The sequence below is a fragment of the Phyllobates terribilis genome, unplaced genomic scaffold (genome assembly GCF_046119375.1).
Source record: "Phyllobates terribilis strain yellow unplaced genomic scaffold, ASM4611937v1 Scaffold_1__5_contigs__length_1240528914, whole genome shotgun sequence".
Taxonomy (NCBI): Eukaryota; Metazoa; Chordata; class Amphibia; order Anura; family Dendrobatidae; genus Phyllobates; species Phyllobates terribilis.
This window is the reverse complement of record NW_027362761.1, coordinates 235,484,643-235,507,187: the sequence shown is the minus strand read 5'-3', so window position 1 is coordinate 235,507,187 and position 22,545 is coordinate 235,484,643. Positions and strand designations below refer to the sequence as shown.

The following is a 22,545-nucleotide window of genomic DNA, read 5'->3' as shown; positions in this document are numbered from 1 at the left end:
GGAGTTGGGTATGTGGGGAGTATAGCAGTATATATTATATATAAGCACAGGGGGTTTAGCTAGGTGTGTTTGCACAGATGCAGGGTAGATCACAGAAAATCTTTGCCCAGGACAAAAAAACCTTGTTATACCTCTGACGTGACCACATAGTGTATTTGAACTGCAGTTTTATAGGTAAAGGTTGCATATCTATCCAAGTCTGTTACCTTTCTCCAGGCACTTTCAGCTCTCTCAGGGTGTCTCTGGTATGCCTGGCAAATGTCGCCAACAGGAAAGGACATGAAGCGTAGGGTTCTATTCCTGGGTGGTATCAGAGTTGCATTATGTGAAACACAAATCACAAGTAGAAACATAAATGTAGGTGACAATGTTGGTAACTCACTTCTCAAGAGCTCGAGCTACATCCATAAATCCAGAAGCTGAAACAGCATTCCTGTCCCAGAGAACTGACCTGAAAGCAAAGGAATGGAAGAACAGTTGTTGTAGCAAACAATATTATACATATATTACATGTGCAGTAGAAACATGTAGAAAGTTCTGATATTGCCTATCATAGGGAAGACATGTATAGACATTTCCTTATAGCTGGACAAAGTTGAATGGTCTAGTAGGTTTCAGTTCATGTTTGTATGCAAGCTGGCCAATGACAAAGGATTTTTCAAGCAAATTATGCATATCAAATATTTGTAAGCATGCATGAAGTGACAATGGTTAAACTAGAAGTTTCCAAAAGAACATTGTAGAATAAAAGTAAAAATTATATTAAAAGACTTTACATCCAGTCCATAGGAGAGCACTAATTTGCATATATATACAAATAATGGGGCTAGAACTAAGGGGTGGTAGGGACGTGCTGAGCCCATGCAAGCATCTGTGTTCTTCTTTTTTGCACACTAGACAGACTGTTGGTTTATTGGTTACTATCTCTTTACCCCTTTTTCATTATAACAATTACTGTCTTGTTACCCATAATGCTATGATGATACCTGCATGCACTGGATTGTTCTATTTATGCATCCCTGCATATTAAGCAGCACTTTGCCTTCTTGTTTTTAAATATTTGTGTGTCTTATATGAAATTTAAAATAAAATAATTTGGGCTTAATATACTCCTTGTGTATGCCCTATATGGTTGTTGGTGTTATATATACTGTATCATGTCATACAGAATTCCTAAGGAATTAATGTTTTCCTTTTTTTTGTTTCATGTAGGTTTTTTATGTTTTTCTTTATCTGTATTCCAACCATAACATTATATTTTTGTTCCTTTGTATAGCACATTATTCCTGACCATTAACACAAGTAAGATCCCTGTGTACTCACCGCAATGTACTATTTATCTGCAGGGTTTTTCCTAGCATCTTGGCACCAATGTCAGACATCCCATTACCGCTGATATCCAGCTCCTGAAGAGATGTGTTACTCCCCAGAGCATTCAAAACAATACATGTGCGGGACTTCAAGCGAGAGTCTGCCAGAGACAAAGACTGGAGGCACTGGGAGAAACAGAGAGAACATGTCAGAATGTAAATGATCTCTTCTATTCTTTATTGTTCTATTTTAACGACGTTTGTGTTGAAATCAGGATTGATATCTTTGTAATCTTTCAGAGCACAGAGGTGCATTCATCAGAAAAGATTAAAAGTCTATGGCTATGGTGTATACTATTTTTTTATACTATTTTAACCATTTTCTTCTCTAATCGTTCCATGCTTTATTGTCAACTTAGTCTATTTAAAGTGATTGTCTCCTAAAGTTAATGTTAATAGGCCCATGGTGGGGTAACAAATCAAAATAATTATACTCATCTTCTGGACCGGAGCAGCTCCAGTACTGTGTGTCCCCCAACGGTCTCCTGGCATCATCATGTGACCTCTGCAACCAATCAGCAGCCGCTGATCTTCTGCAACCTTCATATTCTGCCGAAGGGCTTCTTCTGCTTGAACGAAATATGAAGGATGTAGCGATCAGAGGCAGCTGACTGGCTGCAGCGGTCGCATGACTTTCTCCAGAAAACGAGGAGACTGGTAGGGGACACTTTTAATTTTAAGACCATAGTGGGCCCATCTTAAAGTAATAAAATAAAGTAGCAGAGAACCCCTTTCAGGAATATATTTTACACAAATCTACCAGGCATTATTTTTCTGGAAATGAAAGTGTTGCCATTCACTGAAAGATGGCAGGGATCAGGAAAATAGTGAGGAATTGAAACACAAAATTGCATAACTCATTATTAAGTATTGATTTATTTACCCCAAAAAATGATAATTATTCCAATTGTTAGCTATTTGGATATATGATACAGGGGTAAGTTCTGCTGCTATAGTAAATGGTTCTGTGTGAATGACTGCTTTCTCCACAGGGGCAGGATTTACAAGCTGCAGTAATGATTTACATGCTTTACAGTCAGTGGAATGGTTCTAATCTCACCCTGGGAGATGACGGCACACTGGAAGGAAAAGCATGAGAATCTCTTAATCTGGAATTACATCTGTCACCATTCCGATCACAGACTTCACATCAAAAAGGCCATGAATCATAGATTACAGTTTTAGTTGAGGATCTCGGCAAGAGACTTATTACCTGATCCTCTGAGTCCCACTGACACTAGAGCATCTGGGATTACTTGACCAAAGAACACAGTTCTGTAATCATACATTTTCTGTGATGTATCATTTTTATTTATGAATATTTATACACTAATATTTTAATAATTAATCCCTCACTTTTATCTCAATGGGGTATTATGGTTTCAGCAAATAAATGATTTATGTCAGTAAATATTATTAAACATTAAATTTAAACATAACATTAAACATATAACATTTATTATAATGAAAAAAAGATACACTGATCAGTCATAACATTAAAAACACTGGTATTAGGCAGGTCCCTTTATGCAGCCAAAACAGCTGTAACCCATCAAGGCATGGACTCCATAAGACCTCTCAATGTGTCCAGCATTAACATTTAAAATAAATCTTGCGCTAAAGTTACTTCTCTGTGGAACTGGACTAGACGGACTAGCTGTCAATCTTCATCAGACCTGGGCAAAATGCAGCTTGTGAGCCACATGCGACCCTTTGGCTGTTCCTGTATGGCTCAGCACAACCAAAGGGCTGGAAACAGTGGCGTCACACACCACAGGTCGCCCCCTGCCTGGCATCTTAATTTCACTGTTATTTGCATCCCCTGGATGCAGATACCGATGAATACCATGATGCTGTCAGCTCCCTGTTCAACCATTGATCATGTGCATCTGAAAGTGCAATAGGCGCAATGTCATCACTACACCTCGCTCACTGTGCATACCTATGACTAAGGACTGGAACAGTCTGAAACACGTAGCACAGTCATACCTATTTCTGGTAGTTAACTACGACTAAGAGCTGGAACAGCCTGAAATGTGAAACATAGTGATACCTGTCTCTGGTATCAATGATTATGGCATTGACTCTCTCTCCCTCTGGAAGAAGCTAACACGAAACGCGCGTCAGGGGCCATATCTACTGCACTCAGGTTGTATACCCAGCACTGCCTCTTCCCATTTTATGTACCAACCATGACATTGCTCTGCATTATATCTATTTATATTTACTGCATATAGCACCTTTGCAAATAGAAACCTTAGACTAACATATTGTGTATAATATAACCACTATGTCCAATGCATAGTGCAGTTTATTAATATTAAAAAATCCATTCTATACCGTTGGTGCTAAATGCCGTAATCATTGGGCTTTTTCAAGGAAATTTCCTATTTCCCATGTGTGTATCTCAAAAAAATCTTCTTGAAATCATGTATACTATTTGTTATCTTCATCATCTGCAGTAGCACTTTATTATAACTCTTTATTGGGTTTTTGGGCAGCTATGCAACACTGGTCATAATTATTTGTCTGGGTCACCTCAGTACAGCAGTTTCTCTCTATCTCCATTTTATATATGCATGTTTTTTTTAAATATTTACACCAAACATTACTGAATTTTATTCTATAGGCTCAGTACTTCGTTCTTTCTGTAGTTTTTTGTCTTTGCAAAAGGTGCTCTGATACGTGCACGACCATTGTTACTGCTTCCGCCACACAATCTTCAAGAACTGACTGCTCACCTGCTGACTAGTATACTGTATCACACTCTTCGACAGGTACCATTGTAATAAGACTTGCCGAACCTGTCGGTGGTTATGTTATAGCTGATTGATGTACTGTATATTTCCAAAATACTTTTTGAATTAATATAAATAATATACAATTAATCAAAATATCCCTGCTTTCTGTTATTGAACAGGATCCCCCTTGTTATGAGCCATTCAAATGTGTGTCCACAAGCAAATGGTCATCTTATGCATTGCTATTTATTAGTTCTTAGCAGACTGATGCAAAGCTAAAAAATCTAGAAACCTGCTTTGATTAAAAAAAGCAACATACCTGTAGCTGGTGTTATGAGCACAATAAATAGGTTTAAATATAATTAAAATTTTTAAATATGTTCAAGATACTAAAATTGTGCATATAGTCAACACTAGAGTATTTGTATAAAAATAATCTCTGGGGAAAGATTTTAAAAGTCTCGGAATTGGGACAATTCTATAATTGTATCTATTATACAGCCTTTGACTTGGTTCGGGTATATCAATGGTACTCACACAGTCTTCATCCTGAAGAACATTCACAATTCTTTGAAGAACATCCTCTAGGATCCTATGTGCACGGTTACAGAATAAACAGGCTTTCATTAATAACTGCAATGTTTTCTGGTACAAATGCTGGGAATACAGAGACATTCACCAATTAAGGTATAAAGATGGCTAATTGTGTCAAAGTGTTTCAGGAGCATGTAAAAATTAGAATGTCAACTAAGCTTACTTAGTAAGTGACTGTTAGGTTTGTGTTTTAATTTGTTTCAATCTTTTCCAGGTGTAGACTTTACCTAGTATTCAATATATGCATAAAATTGTGTAAAACCCAGTTGTCATAGTCATCACTGTATGATAAATTCTCACCGTGACTTAACTGAGAAGTTTCTGCCAAGCGAAAGGTGTTTAAGATGTCTACTTCTGCCCAGAGCAGGGACAAGGGACAGCAAGTGAGAGTCTAATCCTAATGGAACACAAGAAACAAATCAAGGTAAAGATAAAGACCTGTGAATAAGCAGGCAGTTAGAGGGAATGTATGACCTAAATTGTATTAGTAATTAAAAGCAAATACTGAAACAATATTCATTGCTCTTCTGTTTTTATTTTGTTATCTTTATTTTCTGTACATGGTCATGGGGGTGGCGATCTTGCCTGAGGTGAGAGGTTGTCCACTTCTCGGACAACCCCTTCTCGATTGATATATTCCCCCGTATAAAATAACAACAGCCTATACTTACCTCCAGTTCCGTTACAGTGATGGCAGCCCTGGCTCTCCCGGGGCTTGTGTGACGTTGTTATGCCATGTAAGCCCTGGAGCCAGTCAGCAGACACTTCACTCTACCTTCCTTTGTATGTAACTGACATCTGGAGGAGGTCAGAGAGCAGCAGCAGAGCTCATTTCTTCCGGGTGTCAGTTTTGTTTGAAGGAAGTGAGAGTGAAGTGGCTGCTGATTGGCTGCATGGCTCACGTGGCATATCACCGTCACCCAAGCTCCGGGACAGCCAATGCTGCCATCACTGGAAAGGGGAATATAGCAATTGAGAAAGGGTTGTACGACCCCTTTAACAGCATTCAGAGTCATGCCTTACAGCAGTTACATGGATCAGGGGTCACCGTGCAGGGAGGGGGAGGAAGTGAACTGTGCCCATCACCGACTGCGAATGGTATGATCCAGTATATGAGTTATATAGGTTACATATATGTATATGTGTGCATGTATATCTATATATATACACACACACATATATATATATATATATATATATATATATATATATATATATATATATATATATATATATATGTAACCTTAGTAGTACTTAGTAGTTAGAGTTGAAACTGCAAGATTTCAGGATTTTTTTATTTTAATATATAGAGTAACATGGTGGCCGTACATTCCCTTTAAAAGTGACATCAGACCATATTTTTCTCACCATTATCAGATATATTCAGGCTCCCAACACTGCTGACTGGAGGGAAAAGTTCCTGTAATATCTGTGCACCTGCAGACCGCAGCTAGAAAAATAGCATCAAAGTAACAAATTTCATGTAAATGAAAGAATAACATCTAATTTAGTCAATTCATACTTTAGCTATATCTGCTTTTGCAAAATCTGGGAGAGCTGAATCAAAAATATGCTGCATAACTAGACATTAACTAGAGTCTGAGTCTGGAAAACAACTAAAAACCCATGTGGCAGCGTCACAAATGGCATACAGAATCAAAGTCTCAATGGCAATTATTTTTTATCATAATCGGAGCTTCTCAAAAACAGAATGTTACACAGAAGACAATGAAATCTAATGACAACTCTCTAGTTTCGGCTACGACCCCACTATCAGTATTTGTTGAGTGTTTTTCCTCAGTATTTGTAAGCCAAAACCATGAGTGGGTCAAAAATGAAGTGGTGATGTGTTTCAATTATACTTTTTCTCTGATTGTTCCTCACCTGGTTTTGACTTTTTTGAGCAAAAATACTGACCAAATACTGATAGTGTAACCGTAGCCTTGTAGGGCCCTTGTAACATTTACTCAACGTATAATGTTCTCCTCTTTAAAAATTTGGGATTCATTTCTTAATGGTCTGTTGATTGCTGATTATTTTTTTCATTTTTGTTCTAGCTATATACAATACATGTAACTGGAGTGGCTAGCAATGATTCTAGAACCCGCTGCTGGGTCTGGCATGGCAAACAAAGTTTGTTAGGGTATGCGGACACGTTTAGTACTTGCAGCAGAAGTTTTCCTGCTGCAGAAACCAGTGTTGGCAGGAAAAACACTGCGTAGAATAAGCACATTTTTGCTGCGTTTTTTACTTAGGTTTTTTCCCATTCATTTGACGCTTTAAAGGTCCAAATCTGCAATGAAAAAAAGGCAGCGTGCGCATCAGATTTCAGAAATCTCATTCACTTTGCTGGCACTGTAAAACGCTGCGTTTCTTTCGCAGCAAAAACGCACGGAAAAAAATGCAACATGTGAACAAGCCCATGGGTAATCTGGAACTATTTGACACACTTGGACTTACTTCACAGCTGCTTAAGTCAATGTGAACATCCTGCAGGTGAGTATTGGAACACAGCCCCTGAAGCATGGCTCTGCATAAAGAAAACAAGTATGGCAGATGAATTACCAAAAATAATTCTGATATTAATATGCCATTTTTTCAAGATAAAGTCAATCATTTATATGGATAGTTCTATTTTAAAAACTATTTTACTCCCAGAAGAAGCCAATATTGTTGGCGAAACCTTGTGTCATGCAAAGTGATCAGCTGCATTTTTTTTACCATCTGCGCTTTTTAACACTTCTATTGTGAGTATTACCAATAAACCCCATTTTTTCTTGGTATCTAGTGGTTCTGCATCGGTAACACCTTTCAAATCCACATGGCGCTGTAGACATCATTTCATCGGAGGACAGATATGTGAACTATACCTTTATGCTGACTGTGGTTGTATCTGGACAGAACAACAACAATTTTACCTGGAACTTATTTTACCTGGAAATTGTTCTCCTTAGATAATACAATGCTGGTTAGTGCGTGATTTCACCAAACTTTAGCATTATTTGGCAGCTTGGTGATGTAGCACCACAGACTTTTGGAACTTTACTACCAAATAAAACTGATCACATACTGTACTGCACATTAAAGTCAGAGTAAATTTCAGAGATAGCCATCGGTTGTAGGAACATTTGGCTAGCTAATCTGTGTTGTTAACACTGGGTGGTAGGCAGGAATGCTGGTAAATGGTAAAAATTGAAATTATTGCTCCACTGAATTGTTCTTTTTTTTCAGATTATATCTTGTCTACTGCAGTAGAGGGTTCACAAAACAATAAGACTTAGTTACTCACCTTAAGAGTTCTGGGGGCACTTTGGTTCCACTTAATGATATATGGGACAGTGACAATGAGCTGCCAAAAAATTTCTCCACAGATGGCAATGTCTCTGGTGTTCTTCTGTTAGGAAATAAATAAAATTGGGCAAAAAAACACCTATCACATTCTTTGTATAAAGTATCATAGTCTAACCTAATGCTAATAGTCTAGGAGATACTGAAAAAAGTGGAAGACGCTCACCGATGCGAGAGAGAATTCTTAGAGAGATCAAGATGTGAGAGACAGGAGCAACAACCAAGAGCTAATGCACCAAAGATCTGAAGAAAAAGAATATCCTCAATTTATTTGAACTTATTCATTTCTCTACAATTATTAATTGATAGTTCACACCCAACTCTCTCCAAACAGTTACTATACACAACCCCAGACACATCATGCACCACTAATATCCCTAACCCTACTCCCACACTTGGCTTATTTCCATCCTTTATATACTGGCTTCGTTCTCTTACAGTGTCCACAGCACAGTCTGTTCCTGAGAGATCCAAATAAACCAACGAATTTGGATGAGACAAGAAAGTATAAAGTGCCTAGAAAACAGAGATTTAGTGGTTATTAAGCAATGAGACACAGAGGGAAAATGAGATTTTTAATGTGTTATCTGAGTAATAAGTGGAAGGATTTATAGACATCAATGTAAATATTTAGGATAGGAAATCATGCAGGGAAAAAGGAAGAATAACAAAGAAACTGTAGAAGATATCAAATGTGATAAGATGTAAGAAAAGGTAATGTGATGCGTGTGGGGGGCTGTGCATATGTCCGATTCTTCCTCCAACTGGGTGGGCCGCAGAAATAAATCGGAGACATGTCCGATTTTCATATGAGTGTCGGATCAAAATCGGCAATGTAAGTCTAAGGGTCCATGAAATACACCGGACCGCACTCGGATGACATCTGAGTACGGTCCAATTTTTACACGTCTGAGAAAAACTGAGGCCACTCTGAACAAACTCTGATCAGAATAATTGGACCATTTTTGTCGGATGTGGAGAAATTGGCCGTGTGTAACAACCCTTATTATAAGTGCAGCTGCAGGGAGAAAATGAAGTTATATTCTCCATGTAGCCTCTGACTTCCAGATGGCATTGATGATGTAATCAGTCCTTGCCTAACAGCTTGTCCTGCACACACACGCTGCAGAGCAGGATATTAGTCGAGGAGTGGTAGTTGTGATTACAGCGCGCTCACTGTATAGTGAGTGCTGACGGTTTATTGACACAGAGCCACCCTGATGACTGGAAGATAGTGGCTACAGGGGGAATAGAACTTAAAGGGGTATTCCCATCTCCAAGATCCTATCCCAATATGTAGTAGGTGTAATAATAATAATATTAGCAAATACCTTCAATTAGAAATGTAGTATAGTTCTCCTGATTTGCGGTGTTGCTTACCCCATGTGCAGGGCATTGCAGTAGCTTAGGTATCCATGGTTACGACCACTAACAACTAACTAACTATCACTATATGAGTGGTCATAACCATGGATACCTAAGCTAATGCAATGCTCTGCGTATAGTAAGTGACACAGCTAATCAGAAGAACTATACTACATTTATAATTGGAGCTATTTGCTAATATTATTATAACACCTACTACATATTGGGATAGGATCATGGAGATGGGAATACCCCTTTAATTGGGGAATACCCCTTTAATTTTCTATTTACAGCCACACTTCCAATTAGACAGCTGCAGATGATTAAAAGATGCTTAGCTGCAGATTACCACTATGTCGGCAGGTAAACACTGCTTTTATTTTTTTCTCATTAATGTGTATGTAATGGTAAATGTAAAAAGGTAACTTCAGTATCCACTGTGTATCTACACTAGAATTGGCAGCATCATCAGCTAAAAGACTGGGACCAATCACAAGCAGTAGAAAATTAGTTTAATTGCAATCTAAATGATCTAAAATATTGCTTCATTTAGTGTTTGATTTTAATGATTCCAACATGTAGAGCCATATGTCCAACAACAGTACTGTGCATCGTCTGTTCACTCCTTCCAGACTGTGCCTAATATCTGGCTATATTCTGCTTGCTCCTACTTCCATCTAACTAGCTTATCCTATTTGTTTTCCTTTCTTCTCATTCATTTTCTTTTTATTATCTTATTTTTACTCTTTTTTAAAGAGAAAATGTCATCACCCATCACAGGTATTTTTGTTAGTAAATATTGTATTCCCTATTAAATAATTTAGGAGCATTTATTCCAAGAAATCTGTTGGGTGCTGTTCCTCTAGTAGTCCTAGAAATGTATGAATAAAATGACAATTGGATGCTAACATTCCCCTTGTCAAAAGGTCATGTCCATACACAGTCTGACACAGTCAGCACTGATCGGGATAGTGCTAGATTGTCTAGGGACATGCCCTGAACTGGTAGCACTTAGCTGTCAATGTATTCATGCATTTTTAGTAGGTGGCATGCCACAACACAAAGTCCTCAGACACAATGCTCCAGAGTTATTTTATTGGTAATACAGTTACGTACTAAAACACTTCTTAGGAGAGCTGACAGGTTCCTCTTAAGGGTTGTATGTACTATAGTGGTAGACCATGCTGCTGTCATGAGGTCCCCAGAGAAATGGTACTAAGTGGTCCCACCTCCATTGCAGGATTTTAGTGACCTAACAAAAGAATGCAGAATTGTCCCAAAGAACAAGCAAAAGGCATGGAGGAGAAAAAATCAGAGCTTTCAGTCCTAGATGTCACCCTCCACAAGGTAAAACCTTACCCCTTAGACCTCAGTCCAGAGCCTCTCACATAGCCAAATCAGTTCTCATACTTTGCACTGACGAGGGGCAACACCCCAAAATACAGTGTCTGTAGACAGAGATTCTGGTTTGGTTTTTATCCTAAGTCATATTGCACGACTCGTTAAAGGGTCGATATTGACTTTTAGGATTGCTGCTTCCAATGAGTGGCGCTATAGAGTTTTAGTCCTCTTCCTCTCTGAAGAGGCAATTAGCATATTTAATTTCCCAGAGGAGAATGCATGGTGTGTAAGTCTCCTCACTCTGACATGCCAGGCCTGGCTTGTCACTCTCCACAAGGAGAAACATTACCCTTTAGATCCCAGTCCTAGATGACAAAACCTGGCACTATGTGGCCCACTTTGATTTTGTCCTACTGGGCCCGCTCTTGTCTGTGTTTGCAACTGACTCTTCTTCACTTACACCTATTTTTCCTGCCATCCTGCTCTCTTTATTAATCTTCATTTAGCTAAAGAAACTTTTAGTTACAGTTCATTTATATGGCCAAGTTTGTCCTATGTTGATTTTGAGTTATATCAAAGACATTGTACAAATTGCATTTAACCCCTTTCCGACTAGGGCGCATAAATGCTGGGTGCCACCATCTTTGTTCTCCAATGAATCTTAGCCTGTAGCTTCATAGGATATCATACATTTTATTGAAATACTGTGGGACTAAAAAACGTAAACTGTAATAAAAAGTAATTTATAGAGATATTAATAAACTGAAAAATAAAATGTAATCATCCCCTTTTTCCCAATTCAAAAATATAGAAATTACAAAAAAAAAAAAAAAATGCAGTAAATATTTGGTATCACCATGTCCACAAAAGTCCTATCTGTAAAAATTACAAAGTTATTTAACCATTCTAAGAATATAACGAAAGAAACTAAAATGTTTTACCAAGTTCTGAATGTTTTTTAAACACTACAAGATAAAAACATGATACAAATGTGATTTTGCCACAGTACTGACCTGAAGAATAATGTTGCCTGGTAATTTTAAATGCCAGAAAACCGATTCACAAAAACTCACAAATAGGTGTGTACCAATAATTAATAAATCCTAAAAAAAACGGGGCACCACGCTAGTGTTACCCCTTTTTTGGAGGATTTTTTATACAGTAAATGCCGTAAAAACAAAATCCAAAAAAAACTATGGTGGAATTGTGTTTTTTTTTTACAATTTCATTGCAATTGGAATTTGCTCCCATTTTTCAGAACATTATATGATTGAATGATTGGCGTCATTTAAAATTACAACTTGTCCTCCAAAAACAAGCCCTCATACGGCCATGTCAAAGGAAAAAAAGGAAAGCTGGCCATGGCGGGAAGGGGTTAATTAAATAAATATCTTAGATGTCACCCACAACAGAAGGAGCAGTTGTCTCCCTCATAATGATACTACTAAATGTAGCACCATCTGTTCTACAGAGATGTATATAGAATCTGCTGTAAAATATCTATACAACATAGTAAAATAGAATATACAACATTCGGGCTCTGGACGTTACAATAAGTCACATGGCTTCCCATCTGCTTCTGTGTGTTCAGTACACATGCATTTTTAATGATAGTTTTCAGGATCACTTTTCATATTGTGATATGCCTATTACACGCTACATTTGCAGGATACAAGATGCCTTTATTTTTCCATCCAAGTTGCCAGGTTCATACGCTTTCTGTTTCCTATTCTAACATTTATTGATACAGCTATGTCAGTGACATATTGGCCATATGTGGGGCTCACATCAATGTCTAGACTGGGGTACACAACCTTGTCTAGTCCAAGGGCCACATTGCCTTACTGAACCAATCTCAAGGGCCGCAATAAAAATGAAAGGGGTACTACCTTCTGTGATATTTACGGCATATTGAAAGTGGATACCATAAATATCTGATAGGTACAGGTTGTACTTACAGGACCCTCACCGCCACCAATCAGCATTCTAATGGTTCGTTCACACAGTTTTTACTCTTTGACTAAGTTTCTGATTGATTTTCATAGGAAAAAGCTATTATACTGCACATAGTACTATTTTTCACATTTTGAGCATTTTCCATTAAAACCAATCAAAAGCTTATTCAAAGAGTATTTGGAGCATTTTTTTTAATGTGGATTTTGTAGTAAAATACACTTCTAGATCTTCAATAAAACCTGTGAGTATACCCTAATGAGGAAGACGTCATTCGTGCACTTAACTCTCTACAATAGAGCACATAGGTGTTTTGATTGCTGCCTAAGGTTTTGCATTTCTTATAAACTATAGTGGAACGAACCATAGACATGGAAGTCCTCCTAATTCACATGTTCTTTCCTGGAGTGCTAAGTGGATTAGGAGACCCCATTCTTCTGTATGTGGCATCCAGAGATGTCTACACAGTGCACCATTACCAATGTGAAGAAACGGCACCAGGGGGCCCCCGCAGAATCCCGCTGTTGCCGCTTCTTGCGGTGGATCCACACCCCGCCACCTGCCTGACGTCACACTACGCCAGACGGAGCACGTGATACGGATCTACCATTTGCACCAACAGGACGCGTAAGGTCAGATTGCTACAGTTCTACACCGTCACCTCCTGTCCACACGGGTACAGAGAGTTACCAGGGAGTGAGCAAAGGTGGTCCACTCAGTCACTGACGTGGCCCCACGCTCACTCACACCCATGACAGGCTGAAAGGCTCTTTCACTACTCCAGTGAAGCAGAACCTTGTCGGCCTGGTAGAGCTGCCACCAGTCTCTATTTGATATAACAGACTTATATCGGGCTAGAAACCAGCCCGGTAGCGCATTCATTGGACCGAACAACAGACGCAAGATTTGAGGGTCGAGATAAAAAAACAGCCCAAGATTAAATTATATATTTAATCGCAATAAGGGCTCACGAAACAATCTACTATATACATCAGGGTTACACATGTACAATGGTCAGAGTTACAAATACAAAAGCATGGTACAACAAGTATAAGCAGATCTTCAAGTCAATTACCAGATAATTGGAAGGCCTGGCTCGGGGGATGGCCGGCCACATGGGGAGGTTGTGGGCCCTCACTTGGTTGGTGAACTTCTCCCACACGTCTTGATGTCATGAGCTCCCCCGGAGAAAGACAGTGGGAGGAGACCTGCAGGAGTTTTTAAACTCTCTGGGTCGCTCCCAGGGCTAGACCTAACTCATCACCCCCTGGTCTAAGCTTGCTACCATCTCCCGAAACCAAAATGGGCTACAATTCCTTACTGGATGCCCCTAGGGAGCCGGTTCTGGAGTCATCGGATCCAGCTGGCCTCTGCTACGCATGGAGACCAAACACACTGGTCCTAGGAGTTTCCAAAAGGCTGGGGCGGGTATCTCCTCATCCTTACAATGCTAGTTTGGGCTGGGATGTAGTCTGGCATTTGCTATCTCCCCCTGAGCTAGAAAATCCATTTTGTGAAGAGCTGGGACATATAGTTCTTCCACAACTCGGTATTGAAATATAGTACCTTAACAAAAGAGCACATGTTAGGGATCACTACAGGGGGCCCTTCCTGACAGCTCAGCTCACAGCTGCAGAGAGACACTGGTACTGAAGCCCCCCTCCCTCCTCTCTTACAGCTGCGGGTTGGATTACACTGTGCCGGGACATCTCTATAAGACCTGACAACCAGGGCACATGTGATTATTCTAGAATATTCTCCACACCTCCCCCCTTTAGAGGGCGCTAGGGGGCAGCACCAATCGGTGTTCCCCCACGCGCCCATCCGCAACCTCGCCTTGTCGGGATAAGCCATCGGCATTGCCATGCTCGCGGCCCTTTTTGTGACGAATGGTGAAGTGGTACTGCTGGAGCACGAGGCTCCAGTGTAGCAGCCTCTCATTCTTCCTGGACACGGTGTGTAAGTACTTTCCAGTCCTGCTCCTCAGCTGCTTGCAACTATTCTTCTGTGTATAGCTGCTTGCATATAGTTAACCTGTTAGTCAATTATTTTGGTGCCATATGGTTGGGGGCAGCACAGAATGGCATTGTGGGCTGCATGTGGCCGCTGGGCCGCAGGTTGTGCACCCCTGGTCTACATCAAATGGTCTAAGTGCTAACGTTAGTGGAAAGATGACTGCATATGTGTGAGGGAGAACAGCTCTACTAATCTGACCCTTACGACATGTTTGAGTGATCATCAAAAGCTATAATACCTATTAATCATCATTGGAATGATATATATGTACATAAAAGAAATGCAAGTAAGGTAGAGAAGAAACAATAAGTGAAAATATTAATGAAAATGCACAATACAAATTAGCAAACAAGAATGTTGTATTGGATAGAAATGTGATGTGTCCAGCTTTTATAGTCGGATATAGTGCGTAATTGATAGACAAAAGTGGTCTGGAAAGAAATGAAGGGGTGTGTATACATGGAAAAGGCACACAAATTGTAGAGAATGACCTGCATGCAGATAGCATGTAGAGACAGTGAAGAATTACACTAGAAATGACAGATTAAGGGAGGGTTATAAATGCATGCTGAAATCTGGGTTGTGTGGTTAGGAGTCAGTCTCACATTGGTCTCCTCGCTCCCGAGAAGTCCAGGGTTCTTACTGAGGGTCAGTGAGTGCAACGAGGAGGAGAAAAGAGCATTCTGGCAGAGAGACTGACACAGAGAGAGTGCTCCTACAGAAAGAAAGGCCAACAATAATGTACGTACATGTAGAGCATTGCACATGCCAGATTATCACACGCATAGTGCCACAATCGCCCAGTTTCTCACAAACAAGAGCCCACTTTAGGCAAGCACAGTAGGGCATTATAACACAGTGCACTGTTACATGCAGTGAGATATCGGATGTTATTGTACCTCTAGCCGTGATGTTCGTTTTGCTCAAATTGAGGCTCCGAAGGCCGGCGTGAAAATACAGGAATTGCTGGGAGAGAGCAGAGATTCCTGAAAACAGCAAAAGAGTTTACATAACTAGGCATATACTTCTTATATTTCTCTACCTGAAGACAGGTGGTCCTTTCTTACCCTCTCTTTCTCTTATATGAGAAGACAGTGACGTGAGCTTCTGCTCTCTTTCCTTTAGAGAGTGGGACGCCTTGTGAAAATTTACACAAGACATAGCAAGGGATAATGAGCCTGCCGCCCTCTTTTTATGGGTCTCAAGAAACCGCATGGCCGTCTAGAGGATACATATGCTGATCGGCGGTCATTTTGCGCATCATTAGAGACAATGCTATCTAGAAGTAAGAGAATTTTATAAAGATAACTGGGCAGATAACTTCATGCTGGCCTGGCACCAACGGTACCAGGACCTTAAAGGGAATCTATCAGTCATTTCACGGTTCCCAGAGCACAGACAGCATGAACCAGAGCCTGGCTTCACGATTGCAGCCACATTGTTCTCAGAAACGCTCTGGCATTTCAGGGAAGACATCATTTAAAGATCCAGCCGGTGACTATAGGAGAGACCTGACCAGTCCGGTGCTGCACCCGGTCGGCTTCTCCCGACATCACTCTGGGTGATTGACCGTCTCTACCTATGTACGCACATGAGAGAGACCTGTCAATCACCTAGAGCGGTACAGGGAGAAGCCGGATGGGGGCAACGTCGGACTAATCAACTCTCCTATAGTCCCTGGCCAGGTCTTTATGCTATGTTTTCCCTGAGACCTGTGGTACCCATGATACCAGTAGGGAATTGTCTGCACAATTATCTTTATAATGTACTCCTATTTCTAGATAACATTGCCCATAATAATGCACAAAATGACCACCTACGGTCAAAAGCTGGAACATTATATAAAGACTGCAGTCGTGCAGCCATGCTGCGTAAACGACATGCAGCATGAATGGACTGACAGGTTCCCTTTCAGGAAGAACATGCAGAAAAACCTTTCTGCATCTCAAGAAAAAATGAAGCTTGGAGATTGAGTCATTACTTTGAGAATCATTTCAACCTTCAGTTAGTCACGCTTTTTTACTCTCACTATTAGTCACGTTTTCATATCGAAAAATAAACAACATATATTAAAGAAGAATTTTTACTTTATTTAGGAACTTAAGACACAACATTTTAGCTTAAACGATAATATAACATTTTTTAATAATCACCAAAATTTAAACATCTACTTGTATTCTATGAAAAAAACAAGTTATTATATAGCACAAGAATAACACATTTTTTATGGTGCTCATTGCACATAAAGTTCTTGCAATGATCACATTTGGTTTTGGTTTTTCGATCACTAGATCTCACACCCAAATGACATTGACTTTTGACAGGACTTGGGCTACTTTCAGAAAAGTACTACACTATTAGTAGCGCGGGGTCCGTTGGATCCCAAGCACCTCGCTGTGGCGTGAAGTCTACAAGGCATCTCGCGATTCATTGAGTAAGGAGGGGCGTCTGAGCTAGGAAGCCACCGTAAAGGATCACTACCTACCTTCCATATTTGTGGAAAGATGATTAAAACCAACCCATATGACTAATTCAGAGTTAAGAACAATTTACATAGAAGATAGGGACAACTAAAGTTAAAGGAACAGAAAATATTGGACCTGCCAGATGGATTACCTCGGTCTTCCAGGGGGTTGTGTGACAGGTTCAGCGAATGCAAAGAGGAGGCAGCATTATCTGACAACACAGAGGCCAAGCGGAGAGCAAAATCACTGCAGGAGAGAGAGGGACAGAGAGAGGAGGAATGGAGAGAAGTGATAAGGGGTGAGAGAGAGAGGGAAGGCGAGGAGAAGTGGCTACTGTACTGCTGCAGATAAAAAGCTCATCTAACATAATCTCCATCTGCAATTTCTCACTCACTGCCATGCTAGATTTTCTTATTTTCAGTGTCAGTGAGATACAATGTCCCGTGATGAGTTTGTCTTTTACAATAATATTCATTTCAAACACTGCAAGTATTAAACACGCACACCATATCTTTGTCTGGACAGAATAACTCCCATTATTCACCCCTTGTAGTCCCACATTCTTATTCACCTACTTATTTAGTATTAAAGGGTTATTCCCATCTCCAAGATCCCATCCCATTATGTAATAGGTGTAATAATAATAACATTAGCAATACCTCCAATTAGAAATGTAGTATAGTTCTCTTTTTTCGCTTGTCTTATTCCTCATGTGCAGGCATTGCAGGACCTAAGGTATCCATAGTTACAACTACTAGCAACTAGCTGTCACTATATCAGTGGTCGTAACCATGGATACGTGAGGTCCTGCAATGCCTGCACATGAGGAAAGAGAGATAGTGAATCAGAAAAAATATACGACATTTCTAATTTGAAGTATTTGCTAATATTATTATTATTATTACACCTACTACATATTGGGATAGGATCTTGGAGATGGGAATACCCCTTTAACTCTATATATAACTTTCATTTACTAATTTCTTTGATTTCCTCCAATATCCCCCAATATTTTCCTATCTGCCTCTCTACCCTTATCTCAGAGTCCCATCTATATAGCCCTCTTTCTCTGTCTCCCTCTCTCACGCTCTCAGTCCACAGTCCTCTAGGATTAGCTCCTCTAGGTGCTGTGATCGGCCCACGCAATGCAGGATTTGCTCTGTCACCTCCGATCCCTGGATTAGAAAAGGAAAATGAGGGAATATATAGTCATCCTCATTTGAAGAGCACATACAAAACAGAAATACTTGCAACATTAATTTACTATGTACCAATTTGAGATTTGCGGCCTGGAGCCTGAGAAAATACTGATTATATGCCAGAGCTGCAACAACCAGAGCCAGGTCCCTGCGGAGGAACAGAAAGATACATTGTGAGCAATATACTGGCCAATGAGTAGTAATGGCATTTTCTTACTTCTTTTGCCTGACCTGCTTTCCAGATGGCTAAAATCTTGCAAGTTAAATTCCCGGCTGTCCTGAGAGTGATAAATCATATCCACATCCTGAAATGAGACACAATAATATTTCCAAAGGAAACAAATCAGGAGAAATTACTAAAACTGTACAGTACTAGTAAGCCGTTTGCCAATATTATCATAGGGGAAAAATTCACACATTATAACCATCAGCGAGCTATAACATGGCAACAATGGTGGAACACTCCACCACAGCACCGGACAGCACTATAGGATCCACACGCATTAGAATAATCAACACAACGCCGGACAGCACCTACACACATTGTAACAGCAAAATGCACATCACTAGACAGCACCTACACACATTATGACCATCAGAAAACTACAACGCAGCGACATGTTATAGCCATGATGAAACAAGAACACAGAAGCTGACAGCAATTATACACATTATAACCATCAGCAAATTACAACACAGCACCAGAATCACCTACACACATATTATCCATCAGCAAACTACTGTATTTTTCAGATTATATTATCCCCCAAGACCTCAATCTGCGCATGCGCCGCCTCCGGCAGCTATTTTCCTGAAGCCCACCTCAGGGAAATCAATGGGAAATGTGGGGACTCCGCTCACCATTGACATTTTCTAAAATCCCAGGGCCCGTAGACTCGCACCGCCGGGACATCCCCTCCTCCCAGCCTGGGGCCCGCAACATCGCCCCACTCATGCTGCCGCCGGCTTCCTTCAGCAACGGCCCTGCATCTTGTGACCCCGCTCCACTGCCACCGCCCCCTTGGTAAGGTACTATAAAATCGGACTATAAGACGCACCACCATTTTATTTAAAAAAAAAATCCTATTTTCCTCCGCAAAATTTGGGGTGCGTCTTATGGTCCGGTGCATCTTATAGTCTGCAAAATACAGCACCGGACCATATAGTAAGCATCAGCAAAGTAAATCACATTTCTAGAAGCACCTACACACATTTTAACCATCAGCAAATTATAACACAACATCGGATAGCACCAACACAATGAAATAACCATCAGCAAATCACATCAACGGACAGCTTCAACCAGTATAATAACCATTAGCAAAGTATATGAAATCGCTGGAGAACACCTACAAACGTTATAACCATCAAGAAACTACAACACAATAGCCAACAGCAACTACACACATTATAACTAGCTGCAAATGACAGCACAGCACCGGAGAGCACTTACACACGTTATAACCATGAGCAAAGTACAACACAGCACCAGACAACTGCACACACTATAACAACCAGCAAACTACAGAACAGGACAGTATCTACACACACCAAAACTATCAGCACCAGTCAGCACAACATACACTATAACCATCAGTAAACTACAACATAGTACTGGAAAGCACCTACAAACATCCAAAAAATACAACACAACACTCAGCAGCATCTACACACATCATACAATGCTGTTTAATCGTTTGTGAGCCCTACATAATTGTTTATTTGCATACATTTATGTAATGTACATCACATTTTCACAAAAGTTCTAAAAGTAAGTAAAGAAAACCAAATAAAACAAATGAGCCAAAAATACAATTTTATTTTTTAAATGAGAAAAATTATCTATTATCACATGTTTGTGGGTGTGGGTGGCCAAAGTTTGTGAACCTTTATGATTAGCAGATAATTTTAAGGTGAAATTAGAGTCTAGTGTTTTCAATGAATGGAATGACAATCCGGTGTGAGTGGGTGACCTGTTTTATTTAAAGAATAGGAATATATCAACGTCTGATCTGTAAACTGTAGAGTGTAAGCTCTTATGATCAGCAAGGTCCTCTCTCACGCTCTCCTGTAGAGTGTAAGCTCTGATGGTCAGCAGGGTCCTCTCTCTCCTATAGAGTGTAAGCTCTGATGGTCAGCAGGGTTCTCTCTCTCCTAGAGAGTGTAAGCTCTGATGGTCAGCGGGGTCCTCTCTCTCCTATAGAGTGTAAGCTCTGATGGTCAGCAGGGTCCTCTCTCTCCTACAGAGTGTAAGCTCTGATGGTCAGCAGGGTTCTCTCTCTCCTATAGGGTGTAGGCTCTGATGGTCAGCGGGGTCCTCTCTCTCCTATAGAGTGTAAGCTCTGATGGTCAGCAGGGTTCTCTCTCTCCTATAGAGTGTAAGCTCTGATGGTCAATGGGGTCCTCTCTCTCCTATAGAATGTAAGCTCTGATGGTCAGCGGGGTCCTCTCTCTCCTATAGAGTGTAAGCTCTGATGGTCAGCAGGGTCCTCTCTCTCCTATAGAGTGTAAGCTCTGATGGTCAGCAGGGTTCTCTCTCTCCTCTAGAGTGTAAGCTCTGATGGTCAGCGGGGTCCTCTCTCTCCTATAGAGTGTAAGCTCTGATGGTCAGCAGGGTCCTCTCTCTCCTATAGAGTGTAAGCTCTGATGGTCAGCAGGGTTCTCTCTCTTCTCTAGAGTGTAAGCTCTGATGGTCAGCGGTGTCCTCTCTCTCCTATAGAGTGTAAGCTCTGATGGTCAGCAGGGTCCTCTCTCTCCTATAGAGTGTAAGCTCTGATGGTCAGCAGGGTTCTCTCTCTCTTATAGAGTGTAAGCTCTGATGGTCAGCGGGGTCCTCTCTCTCCTATAGAGTGTAAGCTCTGATGGTCAGCGGAGTCATCTCTCTCCTATAGAGTGTAAGCTCTGATGGTCAGCAGGGTCCTCTCTCTCCTATAGAGTGTAAGCTCTGATGGTGGGCAGGGTTCTCTCTCTCCTATAGAGTGTAAGCTCTGATGGTCAGCAGGGTTCTCTCTCTCCTATAGAGTGTAAACTCTGATGGTCAATGGGGTCCTCTCTCTCCTATAGAGTGTAAGCTCTGATGGTCAGCGGGGTCCTCTCTCTCCTATAGAGTGTAAGCTCTGATGGTCAGCTTGGTCCTCTCTCTCCTATAGAGTGTAAGCTCTGATGGTCAGCGGGGTCCTCTCTCTCCTATAGAGTGTAAGCTCTGATGGTCAGCGGGGTCCTCTCTCTCCTATAGAGTGTAAGCTCTGATGGTCAGCGGGGTCCTCTCTCTTCTATAGAGTGTAAGCTCTGATGGTCAGCGGGGTCCTCTCTCTCCTATAGAGTGTAAGCTCTGATGGTCAGCGGGGTCCTCTCTCTCCTATAGAGTGTAAGCTCTGATGGTCAGCGGGGTCCTCTCTCTCCTATAGAGTGTAAGCTCTGATGGTCAGCGGGGTCCTCTCTCTCCTATAGAGTGTAAGCTCTAATGGTCAGCGGGGTCCTCTCTCTCCTATAGAGTGTAAGCTCTGATGGTCAGCGGGGTCCTCTCTCTCCTATAGAGTGTAAGCTCTGATGGTCAGCGGTTTCCTCTCTCTCCTATAGAGTGTAAGCTCTGATGGTCAGCGGGGTCCTCTCGCTCCTATAGAGTGTAAGCTCTGATGGTCAGCGGGGTCCTCTCTCTCCTATAGAGTGTAAGCTCTGATGGTCGCCGGGGTCCTCTCTCTCCTATAGAATGTAAGCTCTCATGGTCAGCAGGGTTCTCTCTCCCCTCCGAGCAATCACAAGCTTTCCTGTATTGAGATTTGCACAAATTTATTCACAACAAATCAAATTTTAGGGGAATATTCATCTCTAATCTCTCACATTAGCTAATGTTAATGTTCAAGATTCCACCATGAAGAGGACATTGAAAAACAATGGTGTGCATGGCAGAATTGCATGGAGTCACTGCTTTCCAAAAAGAACATTGTTGCGTTCTGCAGTTTGCTAAAGATCACTTCAACAAGCCAAAAGGCTATCAGAGCAATGTTTTCTGGACGGATGAGATCAATATAGATATTTTTCATTTAAATGAGAAGCGTTATGTTTGGAGAAAGAAAAGAATTTCATTACACCATAAAATCCTCATAATATCAGCTCTCGCCAAATGAGATCAAAAGCAGGCTCTCACTCCCAG

The 22,545-nt window shown here is 40.7% G+C and overlaps 1 protein-coding gene across 3 annotated transcripts in view; it reads right to left on the bottom strand.

Moving 5' to 3' along the window:
* Positions 1-22,545, bottom strand: part of CARMIL3 (capping protein regulator and myosin 1 linker 3) — a 116,484-nt gene that overhangs the window by 50,776 nt on the left and 43,163 nt on the right. For all 3 annotated transcript variants that reach the window (XM_073671082.1, XM_073671084.1, XM_073671083.1), the window contains exons 8-23: positions 18,624-18,697; positions 18,465-18,540; positions 18,280-18,368; positions 17,345-17,439; positions 15,628-15,714; positions 15,334-15,443; positions 8,492-8,569; positions 8,220-8,296; positions 7,995-8,099; positions 7,166-7,235; positions 6,074-6,155; positions 5,006-5,102; positions 4,649-4,703; positions 1,324-1,496; positions 383-451; positions 207-300 (exon numbers count right to left, since the gene is read on the bottom strand). In XM_073671082.1, coding sequence (XP_073527183.1) covers positions 207-300; positions 383-451; positions 1,324-1,496; positions 4,649-4,703; positions 5,006-5,102; positions 6,074-6,155; positions 7,166-7,235; positions 7,995-8,099; positions 8,220-8,296; positions 8,492-8,569; positions 15,334-15,443; positions 15,628-15,714; positions 17,345-17,439; positions 18,280-18,368; positions 18,465-18,540; positions 18,624-18,697 — 1,431 coding nt within the window. The remainder of the gene's footprint in view (positions 1-206; positions 301-382; positions 452-1,323; positions 1,497-4,648; positions 4,704-5,005; positions 5,103-6,073; positions 6,156-7,165; positions 7,236-7,994; positions 8,100-8,219; positions 8,297-8,491; positions 8,570-15,333; positions 15,444-15,627; positions 15,715-17,344; positions 17,440-18,279; positions 18,369-18,464; positions 18,541-18,623; positions 18,698-22,545) is intronic.